The sequence below is a fragment of the Ursus maritimus genome, unplaced genomic scaffold (genome assembly GCF_017311325.1).
Source record: "Ursus maritimus isolate PB19 unplaced genomic scaffold, ASM1731132v1 scaffold_5, whole genome shotgun sequence".
NCBI lineage: Eukaryota > Metazoa > Chordata > Mammalia > Carnivora > Ursidae > Ursus > Ursus maritimus.
In genome coordinates, this window is record NW_024426663.1 from 21,035,707 (window position 1) to 21,058,832 (window position 23,126).

The window sequence follows — 23,126 nt, forward strand, 5'->3', positions numbered from 1 at the left end:
CTTCTTTAACCTTGTACAACTAGTCAGATGTCACCTCTGAACCAGTCTTTCCCAGCGCTCTCATTTAGATTTAATCACTACCTTTCTTGTAGTGCTCCCATAACACCAGCATTGACCTCTACCATACCACTTATCACATAAAATTTGTGGGTGGCAGTTAGGGGTGGTTAACACTTCAAGAGTTTGATAAAATTACATGATGAAAGATATGAGTTGTTCCCTCACCTTGAATTTAGATATGGATTGGTTCTAAGACCTAAGGTAGATTAGATTGTAGCTAAAGCAGTGGTATTTACATATCAAAAGATAGAATAATTTTTAGATAGGTTTTTGTCTAAGGAAAGAGTGTATCAATTGGAATGCAGTTTTATCAGTTGAAAATCTAGAAGTTTCAATAGCCAGAATTGAACATATTTATTCAGAACTATTTAGGGTTGAGTATTTCACACTCTAGCTATTCTGTATATTTCTTTAAACTTTAGCTGGGACGAGCTATCCCTCAGTGCTAACTTTTGGTCTAAATCATTATTCACCTTGGGTAGCCTGGGTAGCTCAGTTGGTTGAGTGTCCCACTCTTAATTTTGGCTCAGGTCATAATCCTCAGGGTCATAGGATTGGCATGGGATCGAGCCTGGGGCATTGCGCCCAACGCAGAGTCTGCTTGGTATTCCGTCTTTCCCTCCCTGCTGCTCCTCCCTCTCTGCCCCTTCCCGTGCTCTCGCAGTGGGCTCGCTAAGTAAATAAATCTTTTTTAAAAATTAATAAAAAATAAAAATAAATTGCTACTCAACGAGCAGCCTACTTATAATTTGACCTCCCAAAGGATCATTAAGACAGTAATCCAGTGGAACACTTAATGAACTTGAACATCTGATCCACTTGATAGTTTGTCTCACTGTAAATTAGTTGATAAAATTGTTACAACTTGATTATTGGCAGTCAGTTTCATGTAGATTGATTGTATCAGTAAACCATGTATTCTTTGTGTTCTGAAAAGCTGAGGGTGTAGCCAAGTTGCTGTCCTTGGGAGACCTACCTAAGGCTTGTTAGTCCACTTTCTTGAGTGTTCTTCAGTCTACAGTTTTCCTGCCCAGTGGCTATAGGATTCTACCAGTCACTCTGACTAAAAACATCCTGAAATAATCTTTGAGATATTCCTCATTTTTATTCAACTGTTGTTTTCCTTTGTGTTCAGTCACACTCAATTCATCTGATTGGTTTCCTTCTGACATACTTCTTTTTTTCCCTAGTTTCAACTGCTTCTACCCTAGTCTTAGGTTTTCTCTTTAATTGATTAATATATCGCTATATCTCTTTTTTTCTTATATGTTACTCACATTATTTCATCCTCGTACCTCTGCTTAAAAGTCTTTCAAGGTAATCTTTTTAAACACCTCAGCTAAATGTGTCCTCTTGTTTATGAAGACTCAACAATGTAAATTTTTTTTTTTCATCTTATTTCTCACAGTTCTTTGCCATTCGATACTAAAGTTTGCTTTGGTTGAGCTAGGATTTTCGCTGTCCCATGGTTACTCTGTGTTCCTATTTGTCATTTAGCCTGGAATTCCCTTTCTTTTATTCCTCGTCTCTGATTTCAGTTTTCATGTTAGGTTTCATCTACTCAATGAAACTTTCATATTCAGTTTTTTCAGTTTTTATAACTTTTGTTCATAGTACTATGCAATTTTATGCTACAGTATTGCCTTAATATATTTGTTGTTACCTAGTATGATAATCTTGGATTTTAAGTTCTGTTAAGACTAAATCTTTTATAGTGATGCCTTTCATTCAGTCATTCAACAGATATCAAATGCCCTATTATGTGCCTTGAACGATTCTAAATGTCATTGTGCTAAGTATTTGGGGTAAAGTAGTCAGTGAAACACAAAATTACTTTGCCAAGTTCCTAATAACAGCCAGCAAGATATTGGATATATGTTAGGCAGACAGCCTGTATTTGTAAATTAAATTTTTGTTTGCTTTTACTATATATATAAATGCTTCCTATAGTGACATGAGTTGGACTTACATGATTTTTAGCATTATTTGAGTAAGACCCTAAGTCATTTGTCACATGATATGTAGTTCTTACCACCCAAGTAAAAGACAATATGCCTATAGTACCGCAGCTGCCTTTATTAGTACGGCTCTTCCACTCATGGCTGAGCTTAGCTGTCTTAGTGCTGCTGGGTTGTCCCTCATCCGTTCTTTCATGCTATTCAGAGTGATTTTTCTTAAATACTCACCTGATGATACTACTTTTCATGGGTTTCCTGTAACCTTCAGATTAAATTCTAAACCTCTTTCATTTTGATGCCTCACCAGACTGAGTTCATTGGGTCTTAACTTAGGCTTTACCTTGCAAAATGTCCTTCCACAGCTTTTTCCCCCTTAATAATTTCTCTCTCTCTCTCTCTCCCTCTCTCTCATTTTGCTGTGTTCTCAGAATCTTCTTCCCGTCCTCTCATCACTTTGTATTGTAATGGTCCATTTATTCTCCTAGTTCCCTGGCTGCTTATTGGTGGCAGGGACTGTGTTATTTCTCCCTATTGCATGTGAGTGATCTAATGATCAGCACATGTACTTTGTTGCTCATCAAATGTTAATCGAATGCACTGAATTGATTTAGTGGAAAAAGCATTAGGTTGGAAATTAAGGGCCTGGGTTTTGAATAGGTCTGTAACTTTGATCTTTGCTGTTTGAACGTTGATTTCCTCATTTGTAAAATTGTTCAGAGATGGTTTAAGTGCTCAAAGTGTGAATTCTAAGTTTTATGTAAATTTAGGTTGAAATAAAATTTATACCTTTAAATTATTTGAGCGTCACTGAGAAGTCTTATGTCAACGTGTTTAGCTATCACTAAAACATAAACAGTCAAGAGACAAAAAATAGGTTATTAGGTAATGTGGGATGCTCTGATTGTATGGCAGGGCCACCAGATGTGGGGTGTCCAGATTGGATGGGGCCAGCAGCACAGGCCCTGATTTTGCCCAAAGCAGAGCAGTGGGTGGGACAGCAGAGCAGAGATTGTCTGCGACTAGCTTGTGGTAGGGGCAGCATTTATAGGGCAAAGTAAGGAAGTATGAGGACATACGGAATTTTCTCCTTTTTTGGTAATCTTAGGAACTGTGCTTGGTTGTAATTGGTTAGTTAGTTTGAGGTGGATTGCTTAATGAGCCTGTTTACATTCTGCTTGGTGGTCTCTGTGGGTCCTTTTGCCTTACTCAGGTTTCCATTGCTCAAGCCTGTTGCCTAAAAGCAGCCTCTGCAGGTAATATCCTCTTTATTTTTTCTCCCTTCTAACTTATTCGGGGAGATTATACTTGAAATCATTTGGGCTGGTCTGAGTCCCAAATATAGATGCAAATATGCCTTCTAATGGTAAACTGTGTGTGCTTTGTTTCAGTCTGTTTGTCAGCAGGAGAGCTAGTTTAATGAAACAAAACAAAATGTCAACTCCACTGAGTCTGATACAATATTCCGAGTTTGAATTTTAAAATCGTAGCACTTATATTTAAGTTTTGGGAGTTTTATTTTCAAGATTGACAAGTAAGATAAAATGTTGATATCTGATATATTTTATTTCTTAGAGGATTGTTTAATCTTCCTTTGTAAGAACTTTTTTAACCTACACAGAAATGATTACTGACAAAAATTGAAGTGATTATTCTTCTAGAGACTTAAAGGCAAATAACTTTGTCTTGCTCTTCATGGCCTCAGGTTAATAGATATGGAAAGGTTGAAACCTGAGTTGCCTTAGTGTTTCACCCTTCTTGGGTGCTTATGAGTTATTTCATAAATGACTTTTCCTGGTTCTAGTTATCAAGAGAATCAGGGCCTAGAGGCAGTGAATCTAGGCAGAAACCATCTCTTTGGTCAAGTTATTGTTTTGATACATTAATAAAAGCATTAAGGCTGCTTGAGTCAGTGGTCCATATGGTTGTTTTTGAGTCTTCGGCCTTGATGGACTTTGTAGCCTCACTACATCTCTGCACAGTTTAACAGTTTTCTCTTGTGAAATATATGGTTGTTTATGGTCAAATTTATTTAATCATTCTCTTTCATTAAAAATGAGAAATATTTGGGGCACCTGGGGGGCTCAGTTGGTTAAGCGGCTGTCTTTGGCTCAGGTCATGATCCCACGGTCCTGGGATTGAGCCTGTTACCAGTCTTCCTGCTCCTTGGGGAGACTGCTTCTCCCTCTCCCTCTGTTGCCACTCCCCCTGCTTGTGCACGTTCTCGCGTCCTCTGTCAAGTAAGTAAATAAAATCTTTAAAAATAAAAAAATGGGCAATACTCAGGAAATTTTAAGTTAAACAGTTAAAAAATTCTGCTTTTGCATAAACTGAGGCATACATAGATGCTAAGTTGGGCATTGAAGACAGGTTGTTAGAATGTTTGTTTTTAAATTTCAAATTGTGTCTCTTAGTTAACGAATTGAATACTTTTTATATTTTAATATGTTAATCCCTGGAATGTATGCTGTAATTGCTAATTTCATAGTAATGTCTCAAAAGTTGATCTAAATTTAGTATTCATAGTCTATTAAATTGATAATACATAATTCTGTAAAATGATAGCCGTTTTGAAAATCTGTACTCAATAATACAAAAAGGGGTAAGTTTGGTGAAATAGCTTCCACATAATTTTACCTCTCTAAAAGATGAAATACATTCTAGAAAAGATTTATTTTCTTCTATTAGAAAGTTGGAAGAAGACATAATAATGTGTTTAGCACAGTGTATAGATGAGGCTTTGAGAAAATATTTCCAACTTTGTTTAAAAATGTGGAAGTGGCATAATAAAGGAATAGTATAACGTTACATTTTTGCTTTGAACAGTTTTTTAGTCAAACATTACTGCATTGAGACTGGTGTTTGCGTTTCTCGAGGTGGTTTTCATTAATTCCTCCTTTGCCTCCATATTTGATAAGCCTCTGAATTCTGCAGCAAGATCTTCAGAATGCTTTTCTCTTCTGAGTACCAAATATACCACTGTAATTTATTATTTTTTTAAAAAAGATTTTATTTATTTGACTGAGAGAGCAAGCAGGAGTAGGGGGAGTGGCAGGCTCCCCTCTGAGCAGGGAGTCCGATGTGGGGCTGGATCCCAGAACCCTGGGATCATGACCTGAGCTGAAGGCAGACACTTAACCGACTGAGCCACCCAGGTGCCTGATACCACTGTAATTTAAAGATTCATTATTTCTGGTCTGGGTCATTGCAAAAACCTAGTTGTTATTCCTAATCAATCCAGTTTGCTCATTTTTGTTTCTTACCTTCATGTGCTTTGCATTTTCAATACTGCGTCTATCAGTGATATTATGTTTAGTGATAAGGACTAAGAGGAGAGAGTTGAGCAAAATATCTCTCTTCCCCAGTTCATCACATTCCATCATATATTTTTTTCCATATCGGTCTTTCTGTAATGTCATTTAATACCTGTAACATTTATTAGATATGACTAAGAAATTATTTTTGCTATTAAGGAGCTTACACTCTAATAAATTGGTATATGTGTTTGAGAGAGAATGTACTAGATGACCTTGAAGATTCTGTGATACTGTCACTTATTGCTTTAAAGAGTAGATTGAGATTTACTTTGTGCACAAAACTTTCCCTGACTAAAAACTTATCTTCTGCTTTTAAGTCTGTAATCTCAAATAGACCAACCTTCCGACATACTTGTTAATATATTTCTTCGCCTTGTTCTGCCTGAAAGAGTTCTTTGTAATGGCATTCATTGTATGGAGATTGCAGAACTTCTATCACAAACTACACAGAAAATAGGATAGTAAATTCAAGTGATAGGAAATGTGAAAGTAGAAAGGTAAAAATGTAACCTTTGATGTTAGGTGAATATAAAAGTGGTCTGAACTTTAACCCAATTGATAGAATTTAAGGCAGTAAAATATCCACAGTAAAACCAGGGTTGAGGCAGGTTTCAAAAGCATTTTAAAAGCAGTCCTGTTTAAGAGCCATTTTTACTTTCTTTTTTTGGAGAACTGTCTGTTCATATTTTTTCCTCTTTTTTTAATTAGGCATTTGGTCTTTTAGTACAGTAGTTACTCCGCCCCCCTCCCCCCCCCCCAATCCTTGGTTTCAGTTACCCGTGGTCAACCATGGTCTGGAAGCAGATGATTCTCCTGACATACCATCAGACGGTCAGTAGTAACCTGATAGTATGTCACAATGCCTGTGACATTCATCTCACTTCATTTAATCATGTAGGCATTTTATCATTTCACATTATCACAAGAAGGATGACTATACTTGAGTAAGATATCTTCTGAGAGAGAGACCACATTCATTTAACTTTTATTACAGTATGTTTTAATTTTTCTATTTTGTTATTAACAATTGTTGATCTCTTACTGAGCCTAATTTATAAATTAAACTTTATTGTAGGTATGTATGTATAGAAAAAAAACACTGTGTATGAGAAAATGCTCAGCATCAGTCGGCATCAGGGAAATACCAATCAAAACCACAATGAGATACCACCTCACACTGGTCACAATGGCTAAAATTAACAAGTCAGGAAACGACAGATGTTGGCGAGGATATGGAGAAAGGGGGAACCCTCTTACACTGTTGGTGGGAATGTAAGCTGGTGCAGCCATTCTGGAAAACAGTATGGTGGTTCCTCAAAAAGTTGAAAATAGAGCTACCCTATGACCCAGCAATTGCACTACTGGGTATTTACCCCAAAGATACAAATGTAGTGATCCGAAGGGGCACCTGCACCCCAGTGTTTATAGCAGCAATGTACACAATAGCCAAACTACGGAAAGAGCCCATATTTTCATTGACAGATGCATGGATAAAGAAGATGTGGTATATATGTACAATGGAATACTACTCAGCCATCAAAAAATGAAATCTTGCCATTTGTAATGACATGGATGGAACTAGAGGGTATTACGCCAAGTGAAATAAGTCAGTCAGGGAAAGACGATTATCATATGATTTTACTCATGTGGAATTTAAGAAACAAAACAACAGCATAGGGGAAGATAGGGAAAAATAAAAAAGGCAAAATCAGAGAGGGAGACAAACCATAAGAGACCCTTAATCATAGGGAACAAACTGTGGGTTGCTGGAGGGGTGGGAGGTCGGGGGGTGGGGAAACTGGGTGATGGACATAGAGGAGGGCACATGATGTGTTGAGCACTAGCTGTTATATAAGACTGATGAATCACTGACCTCTACCTCTGAAACCAGTAATACATTATATGTTAATTAATTGAGTTTAAATTTTTTTAAAAAAGAAAAAACATTGTATATAGGATTTGATACCATCCAAGGTTTTAGATATTCACAGGGGGTCTTGGAACATATCTCCCGCAGTATGGGGGTGGGGTGAGAGAGGAAGGGGGGAATACTATAGTTGATTTATAAAAACCCTTTATAATATAAGGAAATTATTCCTTTGTGATGTGAGTTACAAATACCTTTTCCCAGTTAGTCATTTGACATTATTTATATTGTTCTCTGTTATAGAAATTTGATTTAATTAATGAATTTTATTTTTTAGAGCAGTTTTAGGTTCAGAGCAAAGTTAATGAAAGTATAAGAGAGTTACTGTATACCCTTTCCTTGTACATGTTCAACCCCCCTGCTATCCGCCCCCCCATCACCGGTTCACTCCACAGTAGTACATTTGTTATAGTGATGAACAATCAGTTGAACAGTTTGTTATAATCAGTGAAATTTGTTTTTTTCAACTTATTTTTTGCTCTTTTATCACTTAGGAGACTTGTTATTTTTTGAAACCTTTTCTCTGTCTTGAAATTTAAAAAGTTATCTTACAGAATTAAAAACTTTAAAAAAGTTATCTTATGATAGTAGTAAAATGACAATAACAACAAATAGTACTAATACATACTGAGCTTACTACTCTGTATCAGGCATAATTCCTAACCACGTTAGGTAGGTTGAATTAGTAGTTTTATTTTGTAGGAGAGGTAATAGTGGTACAGAATGAGGAGCCTGATGTGGGGCTCGATCCCAGAACGCTGGGATCACGCCCTGAGCCGAAGGCAGACGCTTAACGACTGAGCCACCCAGGCACCCCCCCCTTTTTTTTTAAGTATACTGCTTCTTTTTAAATACTTTTATATTTTTTAATGTACTTTTTTGGTATATTAGGTTTGAGGTAGGAATTCAACTTTATTTTTGGACTGCTTTGATAGAGGGAAGAGCTAGCAAAGAGGAGTATGAAGAATGCATCGTCATGGTGTGAGTAAAGCAAGGCATGTGGTAGACCTTGTGGGGTTCTGTTGGGATTTAAGATCAGGAAAGGTAATTTGGCAAGATGAAGTGATCTTGATGATAGGTGTTTCAGTGGAATGGGCTGAAGTACAAGTCAAATGGGAACTGTGGAGGGTATAAGAACATAGAAATAGTGAAAACAAGTCTTTTGTCAAGTAGCTATGAATATGAAGGAGGAGGGCTGTAGAATGAGGGAAAATTACTGTTATATTTCAGAAAGATGAGAGAGACTTATGGATGCTGTAGTGCCGGTAGGAAGAATTCAGATAGAGAAGAGGTTAAAGAAAATATAGTAAGTGAAGTATTCAGTGGTTGAGGTTCCCGAACATCAAGAGAAGGTGGACTTTGAAGCACAGATGCAGGGATTTGTATAGAAGGTGCTCTGTTATTTCCAGAGGGTGCAGATACAAATGACTGTGAGCTTGTTGGTAGCAAGTGAGAGTTCTCATTTGATGGTGTTTTTTTTTTAGATTTTTTTGAGAGTTGGGGGAGGGACAGAGGAGGAGAGAAAATCTCAGGCAGACTCCTTGCTGAGCAGGGAGCCCCATATGGGGCTCAGTCTCACAATGCTGAGATCATAACCTGAGCTGAAATTGAGTCAGACGCTTAACTGACTGAGCCACCCAGGCACCCCGAATGTGTATATTTTCTTTGTGAAGTACAAGATGTCCTCTGCTGAGTGGAGAGTTAGAAGTTTGAGGGATTTTGGAGGTGTGAGGAGATGGGAGAACGTTTTGAATTAGTTTTCATAGAGAACAGGGAGAGTATTAGAGTAATGAGAGTAAACTAAGGAGGTTTTTGAACATTGTTGAAGGCCTACCTGCTGGAAGTTGGTGATGACATCATGAGTTAATTTTTTTTTTTTCTATTGACTTTCAGGCCAGTTCTGTCATTACACTTAATATAGTTACTTAATATGAGATTAAATTTATGTTCTTATATGTTCTTTAATCATTTGCTTAATCATTTAATTATCAGTACCAACTTAGAAGTAAAAGGTAGGGCATACTCCTTTCAAGGCTTCCCAAAGTAGTGTTTTAAGTGTGTTGAATAGAATAAGTTTGGAGAAAGATGAAACACTACTTTTCACTTCATTTTGATACCCTTAAATAATGGAGAAAGTGTCTTGGGAATTGATTTTAAATGTGCATGCTAACTCATTTAACGTTTATTAACATGGATGTCACCTTCGGGTAATTTGTAGAGGATTATGAGATGAGGTTAAATGTTTTAAGTTTATTTTTTATTTTTTTTAAAGATTTTATTTATTTATTAGAGAGTGAGTGAGTGAGAGAGAGCACAAGCAGGGGAAGCTACAGAGGGAGAGAGAGAGAAGCAGGCTCCCCGTCGAGCAAGGAGCCTGATTCGGGGATTGATTCCAGGACCCTGAGATGAGATCATGACCCGAGCCGAAGGCAGACGCTTAAGCACCTGAGCCACCCAGGCGCCCATAAATGTTTTAAGTTTAAACATGTGATCTTGAATGCCAAAATAATATGTATTTTAATAGTAAACTCATCTTTTAAGATACAATTTTCAGAATGTATAGAAAGCTTTCCACCAGTGTCCTTCAAATATAAATTTGTTCATTGTTAAACTTGTTTGTTTATTTGTTTTATACAGGGTGTGATAGGTATACAGCTGGTCGTTACCATGGTGATGGCCAGTGTCATGCAGAAGATTATACCTCACTATTCTCTTGCTCGATGGCTACTCTGTAATGGCAGGTAAGGCAAAGATAGGCTGAGTGTGTCTGGCACTTTGAAATCTCAGGCTGATTGACTTCCCAGGAGTTAAGTATGAATTCCTGTTTTTTAAAAAACATGACAAAAGGAAAGTTATGAGAAAAATCTGGCTTCCTTATTTTTTCTTACTTGAGATATTAGTAGTTTATTTTTTTAGTATAAAGGTAATTGGATCATGGTCAAGAATTCATTCCACCCTCCTTCCTGTCTCCTTTTGTCCATAGCCAATGAAAATACCAAGTAACTTTTCTGTAGTTACCTTCTTAAAAGATTGGTCAACAAGGGGATGAGACTATAAATTGAAGTGTTTAAATATTTTCACCATTGCTGGAAAAAATGAGAGTATATCTATCGTTCACTCAGTTGAGAGTTTATTATGAGAATTAGGGGTTCCTTGTTTTATGGCAAAGAATTTTAAACTTTAACTTGATAAGGAGAGCGCAAAGTTACTTTGTATGGTTTTAATTTTGTCTACTGCAGTATAAGCTTACTACTATTCCCAATCCTTCCAAAAAGGAGCTAAGTTTCCTTGCTGATATTTGTGTAAGAAAATAATAAAATCGAAAGTAAAGAAGCTGATTTTAGGGATATGACACAAATGCAGGAAAAACTGCGTATAGAAAAATACTTGGCAAAATCCTGTGCAATTATGAAAGGTAAGTTACAGATTTGGTACAGTGACTATAGTTTTATTCTAATTATTCATCTCCAGTAAATAACCAAACTCTGTTTACTGTTTTGTAAGTCCATTTTCTTTTGTTTAGACCTTTTGGACTTAGAAAACAATGGATAGCTCTTATCCTCTTAATAATTTCATATACTGCAAGACAAATCATAAGCCTTTATTAATTAGTTCAAGGCTATTCTATCCCCAAAGCTTAAATTTCCGCTAGAATTTATTTTCTAGTTTGATATTCTTTATGCTTCATACTTTTCATATCATTTAAATATAAAAAAAAAATTGGACTGCTTAAAAATTTTTTTTGATCACCTTAAACACACACGCACACACACATGCATATACATGTATGGAATATGAGAGAGAACAGCTATTTAAAAACATGTTTTATTAGCACAGTAAATAATGACTAAAGTTTTAGTGAAGTTGAAAACCTCTATCAAGAGTTATTTATGAGAAAAATAAGTCATCTACAACTAGTTTTTAACTGTGTAGTCTTATGCCCTATGTAGTCTCGCTTACTTTTTTGCTTATCAAAACCCCTTTCCGTAGATCATGAAAGTATAAACATCAGCTAGGCAAATTATACATTCTAAATAAATGGAATCTGAATTAATGAACTAGATTAAAAATATGTTAAGGTAACTTGTTTTCTACCGAGAATTCCATGTTTATAGACTCTTTATGATGAGTCTTCAGTGAGACTTCAGATCTCATACTGGCTCTAGAGATCTGGGCAGTCTTGTTTCATATTAGGGTATAAGCAATTTCCATGTTCTTACGTAATCTGCTTTCCATTTGTTTCTATAAAACTTACATTCACCAGTAAAAACTAAAACTTCAGAGTTTGAAAACCTAATTGTCTTCTCTTTGTTAATATTGGAATTATGTATTAGAATTAAAATCTTTACTTTTTTGATAAGACTGTTTCATAAATATACATACTACTAATTGAGGGGGAGTTCAACCTTTAAAAATAAACACGAAGTTGATAATTTTTTGTGATTCTGATTTGCTTTTGTAGGCAGATTAACTTTAGTGTTAATTAATGCTGTTTCTAATTCCATATCAGGTTCCAAGGATAGCAGTCAGAATTTTCTAGTAATAGTTAACTTTTCTGCTATAATTCATTTCTTGTTTTGTGTTTTTAAGATCCTCTGAAATTTTTAGGTCATGAAGTCAAATTGCTAAGTGCTGTTGCTTAACTGTTGAATATCATTGATTTTATCCTTTTGGCATAATTACTGTTATATCATATTATACTGTTTTAATATTGATAAAATGTAAAATTGCCTTCTAAATTGCTCATGTAAAAATATTGATCAGAAATGACCATTTACTTTTTAAATCATATGATGCTATTGAGTTTAAGAAAGAGAAGGTCTGAGGGCATTCTTTATCATCTGTAAAATGTTTAAAGGAGTTTAAGGGGTGAGGCTCATGGCTTGGGAGTGACTATATTGAATGGAACTTTTGAATAGAACTATTCAAGTGAACAGATGTGTAGATTCCATGATAGATTAATCATGAGTATGACAGAAGAGACATATTTTTAGGTTCTGTATCTATAGTCCTAATATTTGTTCCACTAGTACATCTTCATATTGTAAATAAATATTCATATTTTTCTTAAAAGTTATGGCTTGTCTTTTTGTGCCATATAAATTTATGTCCATATCTCTCATTAATCTGTGTCTTTTTGGAATGGAAGGTTTAAAGTGCCATCAGATTTTATTATGTTTACTTAATGAGTAAGCCTCCTGCCATTTACTTGAAGAAGTCATACCTTGAAGGAGTTTTTGCTTTTATATTGGGAGCCTGTTGATTTTTAATATAAAAAAAATAACTAGTTTCCTAGCTCTTGTTAAATAACATATATTGCTGTTAGTGTTGTGTATCTCTAGTTTTTTTGTTTTTTTTGTTTTGTTTTGTTTTTTTGTTTTTTTTAAACAACCAGTCGTTAACCTGGTGTAATTCCATTAATAGTGCTTTTACATTAATACTGCTTTTACACTATTATAAAACCTAATACTGATAAAAACTTTTATTTCTGTTATGCCATTTGGATCTGTACCTGAACTAGGTAGGAGAGATGTATTTGGGGGTATGTTAAGGCCTCAGAAATCTCAGTATCTGAGCTTAGCTTCTTCTTCCATTTCCTCAGATGGGAATCAGGAATCAGGGTCCGATGGGAGAGTCAGGAAGGGGTTGGGCAGCTCTCCAGGTAGATTCTTAACAAAGTGGTATTTTAAGGATTCAGCTCTTCTTCAAGTGGTGACTTAGGGAGTCTCTACTTCTTTGGACTTGTTGGCTCTTGTATTCCTCCTGCTACCTTGGAATCTTCTGTTATAGTTGCTGTGTCACTTGGCAGCTAAAGGGAGTAAGCTATGGATCTTTCAGGTGATTCAAGGGGCCAAGCTTAAAAATATATCAGTTCTGCCTACATTCCATAGGCTGGGGCCCTGGGACTCTTCAGGCCAAAGTGCAGGGGAATCTGGGAATGTAGTTTTCATTGTACCTAGGAAGTAAAAGCAAGATCGGTGAGTGTCTGGTCCTTCTCTGCTGTAGGTGATGTGTTTATAGATGAGAAGACAAGTTTTAACTTTACTCATATTTCACATACTGAAAAATGAAACAGATCTAGGTTTTTATCCTGAAGTTAAATTCACAGTGTAGTATTTATTTAATGTATGGCTGCTCATCAACTCCAGATGTTGTCCTGGAACTGACATACTTGAACATAGTTTGGAATTTGGTGGTGGTGAACTTTTCTACAATTACTGTGACTTCTTTTGGCAGTTAGCAGAGTAATTTATTTAAGATTTTTCCTGCCTTTTATTCCTAGTGGTACTTAGCTTTGTATAAGCTATTGTATAAGCTATCCTTCAGGTTATATGTAGTTAGTGTATGATTTGTCTTTGCTTATTATATTCCTCTGGCTTTTCTATGACTACATAGCCACCTTTTATTCTGAATGAAAAGGCACCTCAGCATTGATTTTGATTACCACAAACGTGCTAAGTGTGAAGTAGGGTTTAAGAAATATCATCTGTTCAAATTATATCTCTCACCTCACTATTTGAAATTAAATTTATTCCACATTACTAAATTATAAATATTTTGTATTCCAATCTTCCAGTTTTCTTTAATAGAAAAATATTTTTCTTCTCAAAAATGTTACTCTCCTTTTCTACATGCCTTTTTATGTGACTGTCAGGTTTTGTTGAAGGGATTCTGCTTTAACAAGAACTTAGGTAAAAAGTCTCTTCTTCCCTGTAACCTGTGAGCTTGTATTACTAACTTTGAAAAACTCAGCTGCGTAGAGTCTAGTGCTCTCAGACTGCTCAATTTCTCCCTCTCTCCAAAGGGAGGAAAAACCATGGGAAGTTGGTTTCTTTGTGTCTTTACTATGAACTGCTTTCCCTAACAGAGAGAACACTTGTAACAGTTGCCCAGATCATCCAGAGGTGTTCTTTATCAAGTCTAGCATACCACTGTATAGTAGCCGCAGTATTCTCTACTTTCTGTTGTAATTAAAGTTCCTTTTTGTTTTGAAGTTTGCTTGGCCCCTCTTTTCATGGAGAGGTAAGTTATAGGTTACATTCTTTGTACATTTGAATAGTGGGTTTTGCATGAGGAAGTAGGGTTTTGCTTTTTTTCCCCATACGAGCTTCCTTGCTGACGTGCCTTCCATTTCCTTGATTGTTTAGCTTAACTTTCTGCCTTCTTCTCTGCCCCTTTGTCTCCTGAGGCTCTCACTTTGGTCTGCTACTTCTTACGGTATGTCCCTCATTGTAAACATGTTATGGTTGGATTTATTCTGATTTTGTCTCATCCTGTGTTGGGTAAAGAGCGTGTAACAACACCTTCATATTCAGTTGCTCTAATTCTTTTTGCCTGTTCTCTTTTGCATGTTGCCTGATCCAAGAATCTGCAAGTTACCTTTGGTGAGAGAAACCTACTATTCAAATGCACAGTAGGTGGGACCTAAGACCCAAGGGAAAGGTTTTTAAACTGTCAGCTACCACCCTATGGAATGCCTGAGTCCTTGCTCTCCTTGCCTTAGTGGTCTTAACTTACAGTTCCAGACTGCGATGCTGTTCTATTAAAATTTCCAGTAAATAACAAGAGAATGTGTATGTATAATGACATTTTAGCTACTTGTGCTGAAAGGTTTTCTAGGTTTTAAGTAGTATTTTCTCTAATTTTTTTTTCACTTGTTAAAATTATTGAGATTTAGAATGAAGACTTGAAAGTATCCATAGTTCGTTGAACACTACATCAAAAACTAATGATGTAGTATATGCTGGCTAACTGAACATAATAAAAAAGTAAAAAATAAAAATAAAATAATAAAAAAAGAAAGTATCTGTAGTGACCTGTGTTTTGAAATAGTTTTGTATGATTATGTATTAAAACCTCTTTAACTTTCAGTACTAAGCTTTTCTCTATTTTTTCATGTTCAGATTTCCATTTTAAATTTCTGAAATTTTTACTTTTGAAAAATTTGAAAGTGGTTTGCTTTAAAATGACATTGCTTCTTAATTTTTTGTGAAGACTTTGGGGCAATACATTCATATTTTCTGATACCTATTTTTTAAGTGCTGTTGCACTTTAGTAAGAAAAGTTACAGTCTGATGGTATTTTATGTAAGAGGTTTATATAAGAAAATTAGTAAAAAGTTATTTTCAGTGATTAGTGAAGTGGAACACCAAGTTGGCTTTATTATCTGAGACACTGCTGACAGTTTGAACATAGGTGAAAAAAGCCACTGAATAGCCAAGGTAAATGTCATAAAATACACTGAGATTAATGCATTTAACTTAAATGTAAGCAGTTCAGTTTTTTAGTGAAATCCTATTAATACTTTTTATTTTAAAGGTTTTTTTCCCCTATTTCAAACACAATATATGCCTATGATATAGAAAAAGATAATAAATTGATAAGAAAAAACAAGAGGTAATGGACTGTATTCTCATCAGCTAAAGATAATCACTGTGTACATTTTGTTGTATTTCCTTCTAATCTTTTCTATTCATATGTTCTTGTCATGGTTGTGATGATATTGTATGTACAATTTTATAACCTGAACACAAAACATTTTTCTCTAATTGTATTTTTGTAACCATTCTTACTGCTACATAGAATCTAAAGCTAATTAGCTTTTATGTTTTCCAAGCCCGTATTAGAAAGGCATGGTACAGCACTTACAAGCAGATTGCAGGTTATTTTGCTAAGATAGACATACCAACTAATAGGAAAAGAAAAGGCTAAAAACTGAGACCAGAGCTTAAAGTGTCTAGTACATGGGAACCACATGGTATGGAATCCAACTATGTATGAAGCACTGTCTGTTATGGAAAACTGTGCAACTGTTTTACTTTGAACTTTCAGACCTTAGCTACTCCATGCTGCCTGGCAGTCTTTGCTCCACTTCTCAGGCAGCTTTCAGCCCAAATCCTTTCTCCTCAAATACTATGCATGCCTCCCTCAGCCTCAGCCTCAGGCTAAGCTCTTGAAACCAGAGCCCCACAATCGTTTTCTGACCCAAACCCAGAACCCTAGTTACATGTGCAACCCGTCTTTATTTTTTTTTTAAATGTTTATAAATTTTAATTTTGGCCTGAGGAGGAGGTGTCCTGTCAGGGCCCACTTCCTGCATTTGTGCTCTATACCTGTGTCCCTCTAACTTTCTCCTAGTTCTTCCTTCTTCCTTGTTGTTAATTGCTTCACTTCCTTTGGATTGATTATTCCTGTGAGCACGCACACACATACACATACTTTTTTTTTTTTAAGATCTCTTGCTAAAAGTAACAGCAACAATAAACAAAGAAAAGTCACAGCCCTGACTCCCTTCTGCCTTAAAAAACAAAGCCCCTCCCATGTCCATTTCTTAGTTTTGGCCTATTTCCCTGTTTTCTGTTACAGCAACATTTGTCACATGAGTTGTCTTCATGAACTCTACTTTTCACTTTTTTGTTTTTCTTCTAAGAATTTATTTATTTATTTGAGACAGAGCACAAGTGGGGGAGAGGGAGAGGGAGAAGTAGGGTCTCCACTGAGCAGGGAACCCGACATGGGGCTCAATTCCAGGACCCTGGGATTGTCACCTGAGCTGAAAGTAGACACTTAACCGACTGAGCCACCGAGGTGCTCCTACTTTTCACTTCCTTATTAACTATTTAGCCTTCTACCATGCTTTATTTTCCCCTTAAGTGATCTTATTGATTCCATAAATACCACAGTTATGTAATGACCCCGGGTTATCTCTGAGCTCTAGATTCTAATATACAGTTGTCCTCTTGATGTTTTCACTTGATGTCTCATAGGTACTTAAAAACTCAGCATGTTTAAATTCTTGATTTTTTCTGTTCTACTCCAACTCAGAAAATGTACTACCATCTTCCTCAAATCAGAAGGGTAGATACCCTTCATTCTTTTTTTTTCCACCTCCTACATTTAGTCCATCAGCAAGACCTGTTGAATCAGTGTCCAAAATATATCTCCTTTTCTTTCCTGCTTCTAATTCACAGAGCAGAAAAAGGCAAATCAAGTTATTTCTCTCTCCTGTTTTGAGACCATTATTTTAGCATAAAATCTAAACTCCATACTGTGACCCAGGAGGCTTTGCATCATCTTTTCCTTTTTATCTCTTCAGCCTCCCTTATACGTTTCTCTTTGCATATGGTGCAACTGCCTCTTTGGCCTTTTGGTTACTGCAGTGTACTGTGTTCTTTTGTGCCTTTGTGCTTTTGGACATGCTCTTCTCTGCCTGAAATGCTGTTCCCCTCCATTCTTCGCATCCTTTAGGTTGCTGGGTAAATGTCATCTCAGAGGGGTTTTCCTAACCTACCACCTAAGGCTTATCTCCCTCATTTTCACCATTTGTTTGGTTCTTTTGTGTAGTATCTAATTTGTGATTTTTTCTTTGGTCATTTTTTAATTGGTGAAATTCTGCCCCAAATAGAATATAAGCATCAAGAAAGCAGGGACTTTGGCTTTATTGTATGTGATTATATCTCCATTGCCCAGCAGAGTACTTGGCCCAAGGGAACTCCGTTAAGTGTCTGATGAATGAATGGATGGATGGATGGTATATGAGTAACAGACTAGAAGTGGTCCCAAGAGCACCCAGCATCCTTAGGTTCCAGCTTTGAACAATAATTATTGCTGATATAGATGACCTGAGTTGCCCAATAAAAAGTATAAGTGCAATCCATTTTAGAAAAATGGGTTCACAAGAATGAGATTAAGCAAGTTCGAGTGTATTTAAAAAAATGAGTCCTAGGAAATGTAAGAATCTTAAAATATTTCATTATTATAGTGTTCTAAAAGTAACTTAAGTTTTCCTATACTAAGAGTTCTTTCACTGATTAGTAATAATTAGTAATTTCTCAGAGCTAAATGACTAATTTTAGTCTTAATAAGTGAGTTATTGCTTAAGTGTTCTCCTAAATGTTATGCACTCAATCCTCATCATTTGTGGATTCTGTATTTGTGATTTGCTTACTTGATGAAGTTCATTTGTAACCCCCAAATTCATACTTGTGGTGCTTTCAAGGTCATTAAAGGCAAATCCAGAGTGGCAAAAAATTGTATTGGTTCAATGCCCACATTCCCAGCTGAGGCCTTGTTTCACCTTTCATATTGTAAACGAGTGTGCTTTTCATGGTCTATTTAGTATCATGTTGTTCACATTTTAGCTTTTTGTTGATTCACTATTTAAAATGGCCTCCAAGCATAGTGCTGAAGGGCTGTCTAGTGTTCCTAAGCACAAGAAGGCTATGATGTGCCTTATGGAGAAAATTTGCTAGAAATACTGACAGAACTCAGGAAAATACTTAAGATTACAGTTATTAAGCTTTGTTCAGGCATAAGTTATAGCGCTGTTGGCTGTGAATTAAATGTTTAATAAATCAACAGTATATATTTAATAAGGTGTCTTTAAACATAAACACACATAAAACAAGGTTTTGTATTGATTGGTTGATGAAAATGTTGTGACCAGAGGCTCGCAGGAACCTAACCCTGTATTTCCCCTAGGAGCAATGTTCAGTGTTCGCGGCGACTTTATAGAACATAACTACCGCGAATAACAAGAATCGACTGTAAGTTAAAATTCTGGACTTAAATCGAAATTTCAGGAAGTGCCTCCTCACCCATGTTAATTATAGTTTAGAGACTTTTTGGTTGGGATATATATTTTATTTTAAAACCTTTCAACTATGAGGAGAACTGAGTTCATTTTGGTTCAGTGATCCTTTTTGAGCACTTACTATATGCCAGTAACTGTACTAGTTTTGAAGTATACAAAAACAAGTCATAAAATTTTCACTCCAAGAATCTTTCAGTTAGGGGAGTATTTCATTCTAATCCAACTGGTCTGATACCAGCTCTAATTTAATTTTGACACTACCTGGAGTTAACATAGACTCCATGGGTTAAAGCCAAAATTTTCTGTAAGAATACCTAGGCTTCCTGATGCCAGCTGCAAGTTCTTGGAATCCCCAGGCCACCCATATTTCTGAAAACTAGCTACTGGCTACAAATTGGGACATTTCTGTGACACCCCTCATGTTCAGTAATTTGCTAGAATAACTAGAACTCAGGAAAGTGCTATACTTATGATTACAGTTTTATTATAAAGATGATAGAGGAATAGGTTTGGAAAGAAGTGCAGTTCCCATGGTCTCTCAGTGGAGTCAGGGCATGTCACCCTCTAAGCACATTAGTGTTTTGGCCAGCCAGGATGCTCCTCTGAGCTTCATTGTTCGAGAGATTTTATGGAGTTTCATTACATAGGTATGATTTTAAATAACTGGACACATGATTGAACTTAATCTCCAGCCCCCATCTCCTTCCTGCAGATCAGGTGGCTAAAAATTCCAACTCTAATCACATGGTTGATATATCTGGTGACCGGCCACCATTCTGAAGCTATCTGGAGGTCCACCAGGAGTCCCCTTGTTAACAAAGACATCCCCTATCACTCAGGAAATTCCAAAAGCTTTTAAAGCTCTTTGCCAAGAATTGGGGACAATGACCAGATGCATTTCTTTTTTTACCCCACAGGGCAACTTGCCTTATAAATAGTAAAAGGTAAATTAGATATTTGCCATATGGGGCATAGATATTTATAAGCAGATAGAAGAATATATGTAGAAACATCAAGGGATGAATGAATTTGTGGAATAAAATGACATTTAGTTAGCTAGAATGTCATGTTCAAAAAGGTGGTTGTTGAAGGTGAGTCTGATAAAGTAGATGGTAGGTAGTCAGATCATGAAAGTTCGTCGAAACAGGTACAAATCCTATCTTATCCTTCTGGTGTGTGTTCTCACTTTAATGGAAAATTTCAAACATACACAAGGAGTAGACCGAATAATACAGTGACTATATAATGAATATAATGATCTCCTATGTACGTATCACAGTTAACACCTGGTGGTCAATTGTTTCATCTGTGTTCTCTTTCATCTCCCCTCCCCCCAACATATTATTTTGTAGCAAATATTATTTCATTCATAGATATTTCTGTGTATATCTTCAAAGTATGTGAGCTTTTAAAAATAACTGTAATCCTATTTTTACAGCTAAAAGAGTTTAACAGTAACTTCCTAACATCATCAGATATCCAGTCATTATGCAAATTGCCAATTCTTCAGTGTTTTTAAAAACAGCAAATCATTTTCTAACTTTTTAAATTGAGATATTTTACTTTAAAAATTTAGATTTTTGTATTTGAAAAATTGGAAGCTTTAGCAATAGTAGGTGTATGTTTCTGCTTTATAAAAACAGGGCCTTGATGAAAGTCTTTGCCTAGCTGCCTCCTCACTGCTTTACCTTGTGAAGACTCTTGGAAAGGATTTAAACAGGCATTCACCTTGATAAGATTTGCATTATGGAAAGATAACTAAAGTTGGGATCAGAATGTATTTAGGATAGTGTCCAGGGAAGACAAGGACTCCAGGTAAAGAACAAAATTAATAGTGGAGAGGGAGCATTGAAGATAAAACTTCAATATCAAATTTAGGCAGTTGGTAGGTAGGAAATTCAGGTGAGACAGGAAATTGAGAATGAGCAGGTGGGTGCTTGGGAGGGAATAAGTGATTTGTTTGGGTGTTTGACGTTGTGGTGGAGGTGAATACACCCAGTTATTGGAGCCCTAACTTAAAGGGTTTTGTGAATATAATTTCCTCTTATTTTTATATACGTAAAGTTTGAGAATTCTCCAATTAAATGAAAGGAGGGGAGGAGAGGAAGGGAAAGCAAAGACTACTTGTAGTTTTGAAAATATTCAAAGGACTCTTTTTAAGACAGCTATCAGTTCCTTCTGTGTAAATGAAGGATGGGTGGAGAATTCTAATGTGCTGCCAGCTTGCCTGCAGAGTTCAGTCCATTTACTTTTAATAGTAGGCCTATATAGCTTTAATATATGTTAACAATTGTCAGTTATAAGAAATATACCTATAAACAGCATCGCAGGGTCTGGCATCTAGTAAGTGCTTGGTAAGTGCTGAATTTGATTCGAAACCCTTTTAAGGCGTAAGCAGTAGTATCTTAATTCAGATTAAGAGTTTTTCACCTGATAATTTCCCTTCAGTGTCTTCACAAATAGGAAACTCAGTAAATATTTGCACAATAAGTGAATAATTCTGTTGATTTTAATTCCTTTATTTAAAAGGATTCTTTTTTTCTTAGTTTGAGGTGGTATCAGCATCCTACAGAAGAAGAATTAAGAATTCTTGCAGGGAAGCAGCAAAAAGGGAGAAGCAGAAAAGATAGGTAAGTTATATTGTTGAGCTTATAAAGTGTTAAATATTTGACACAATTTATGTAAATATATTTTGTACGTTGGTTAAAGGAACATTTTCTCATTACGCTATGAGCGTTTGATAAATTTGAGATGAAAACCCATGATCTAAAATAATTTTGAATTGCCCTTTAAGAAAACCCAGTATTTAGTAATTTAATGTATGAGCACAGAAGTGATTATTTTACTTAAGAATGGTTAATTTTATTCTTTGTATTTAAATTATGAAAACAGTATAGCCATCATATTAAAACTTGGTGGAGGTTGACTGGGGAGAAAACCAGAGCTCATCTTTTTACCCTATAACTCATTTACATATTGATCTAGGTTCTTTTCCAGGTTTTGCTGTTATTCAGTATTATGAAATTGGGCAAATTTGCCTGCTTTTGACCTCTTTTCTTCATTTTTCAAATAAAAAGTGTAGACAGTATAACTCGTAGGTCCCATTCAGTTGCTGCGTATTATATTGGCATTTAAAGTTTATGAAGAAAACTGCCTGCTAATAATAAACCCACTTAATGGACTGTAGCAGCCTTATCTATGAAATGGAAGGACCAAACATAGTAATTTTGAAGGATCTTTCCAGCTTTAAAATTTTACTTATCTATTTAAATTGAATTCTCAAGAAAGTACATGATAATTAGCCTCTGTATATGGGCCTTAGTGTCCTCAGCTGGGGAGGACTTCTTAGGACCTGAAACTGATTCTGATACATTACAAAATGTCATTGACAACAAATTGTCACCAAATTTCTCATGTGTATCATAAAAATGATATTAACCTGGGCTGATGCATTTGTAGGTGCTAAAATTTTTTTAAACATGATTATTTGGCATGAAATTGGAAATTTTAAAAAGATTTTTCTGATCTTGCTACCATTCTCTTTTACACTTACCATTGCAAATACACCTTGAAAATCATTGGAATATTAAGTGTAAGTCCTCCTTCTCTGTTTTATTTTGAAAAGGCCAAAATGGCACTGTATTATTCCAGGTAGCAATAATTATTATTTGATTTATTGACATGAATTGATAATTTTTACCAACGTTTTTCCAGAATAAATGGAAATTGTTTCTTGGTATTGTAATTAATGCTGTTGAAACTTAATTTATTACTTTCTAGATATGTGTGATTGTCTTTAAAAATTAAATTTAGGAATGGTACATGTGCACCTAAAGAATTCTTTTATTTCCCCCATTTGTGATTCAGTAAAAGCAACTCCAAATTAGCCTTTCACATTACTGAATTTCTTATGCGCATAAATCTTAATATATTTCTTCAACTCTGACTTGTTTGTAGTTACAGGTCTCTTTATACGTATGTGTGGACATGTATGATTTCAAAGAGAAATGCATTTTGGTTTCATTTGCTTTTATTCTTGTACCTAAAGAAATAGTTAAATTGTTTCAAAGTGAAGTACAAGAAAAGATTCCAGTTCCTTGCCTTTGCTTTCTTAGGTGAATTTCATGTCACCGAGGAGCCATGTTATCCTCTTTTAGGTATTCTGAGATTTTCTTCCAAATGTTTAAATATCACGTGATAATGGTGTTTCTTTAATTTTTTATTTGCTTTTACTCTTGTACCTAAAGGAAAAGATGTTAGTTGTCTTTAATAGA

General features: G+C 35.6%; 1 protein-coding gene across 5 annotated transcripts in view; it reads left to right on the forward strand.

Moving 5' to 3' along the window:
- TMEM161B (transmembrane protein 161B) overlaps positions 1-23,126 on the forward strand; it is a 65,861-nt gene that overhangs the window by 11,413 nt on the left and 31,322 nt on the right. For 3 of the 5 annotated variants that reach the window (XM_040622110.1, XM_040622107.1, XM_040622108.1), the window contains exons 2-3: positions 9,897-10,000; positions 21,399-21,482. In XM_040622110.1, the coding sequence (XP_040478044.1) occupies positions 9,897-10,000; positions 21,399-21,482 (188 nt within the window). Of the gene's footprint in view, positions 1-9,896; positions 10,001-18,798; positions 18,806-21,398; positions 21,483-23,126 lie in introns of those variants that run through there. The other 2 variants (XM_040622112.1, XM_040622111.1) reach the window with 2 other exon arrangements.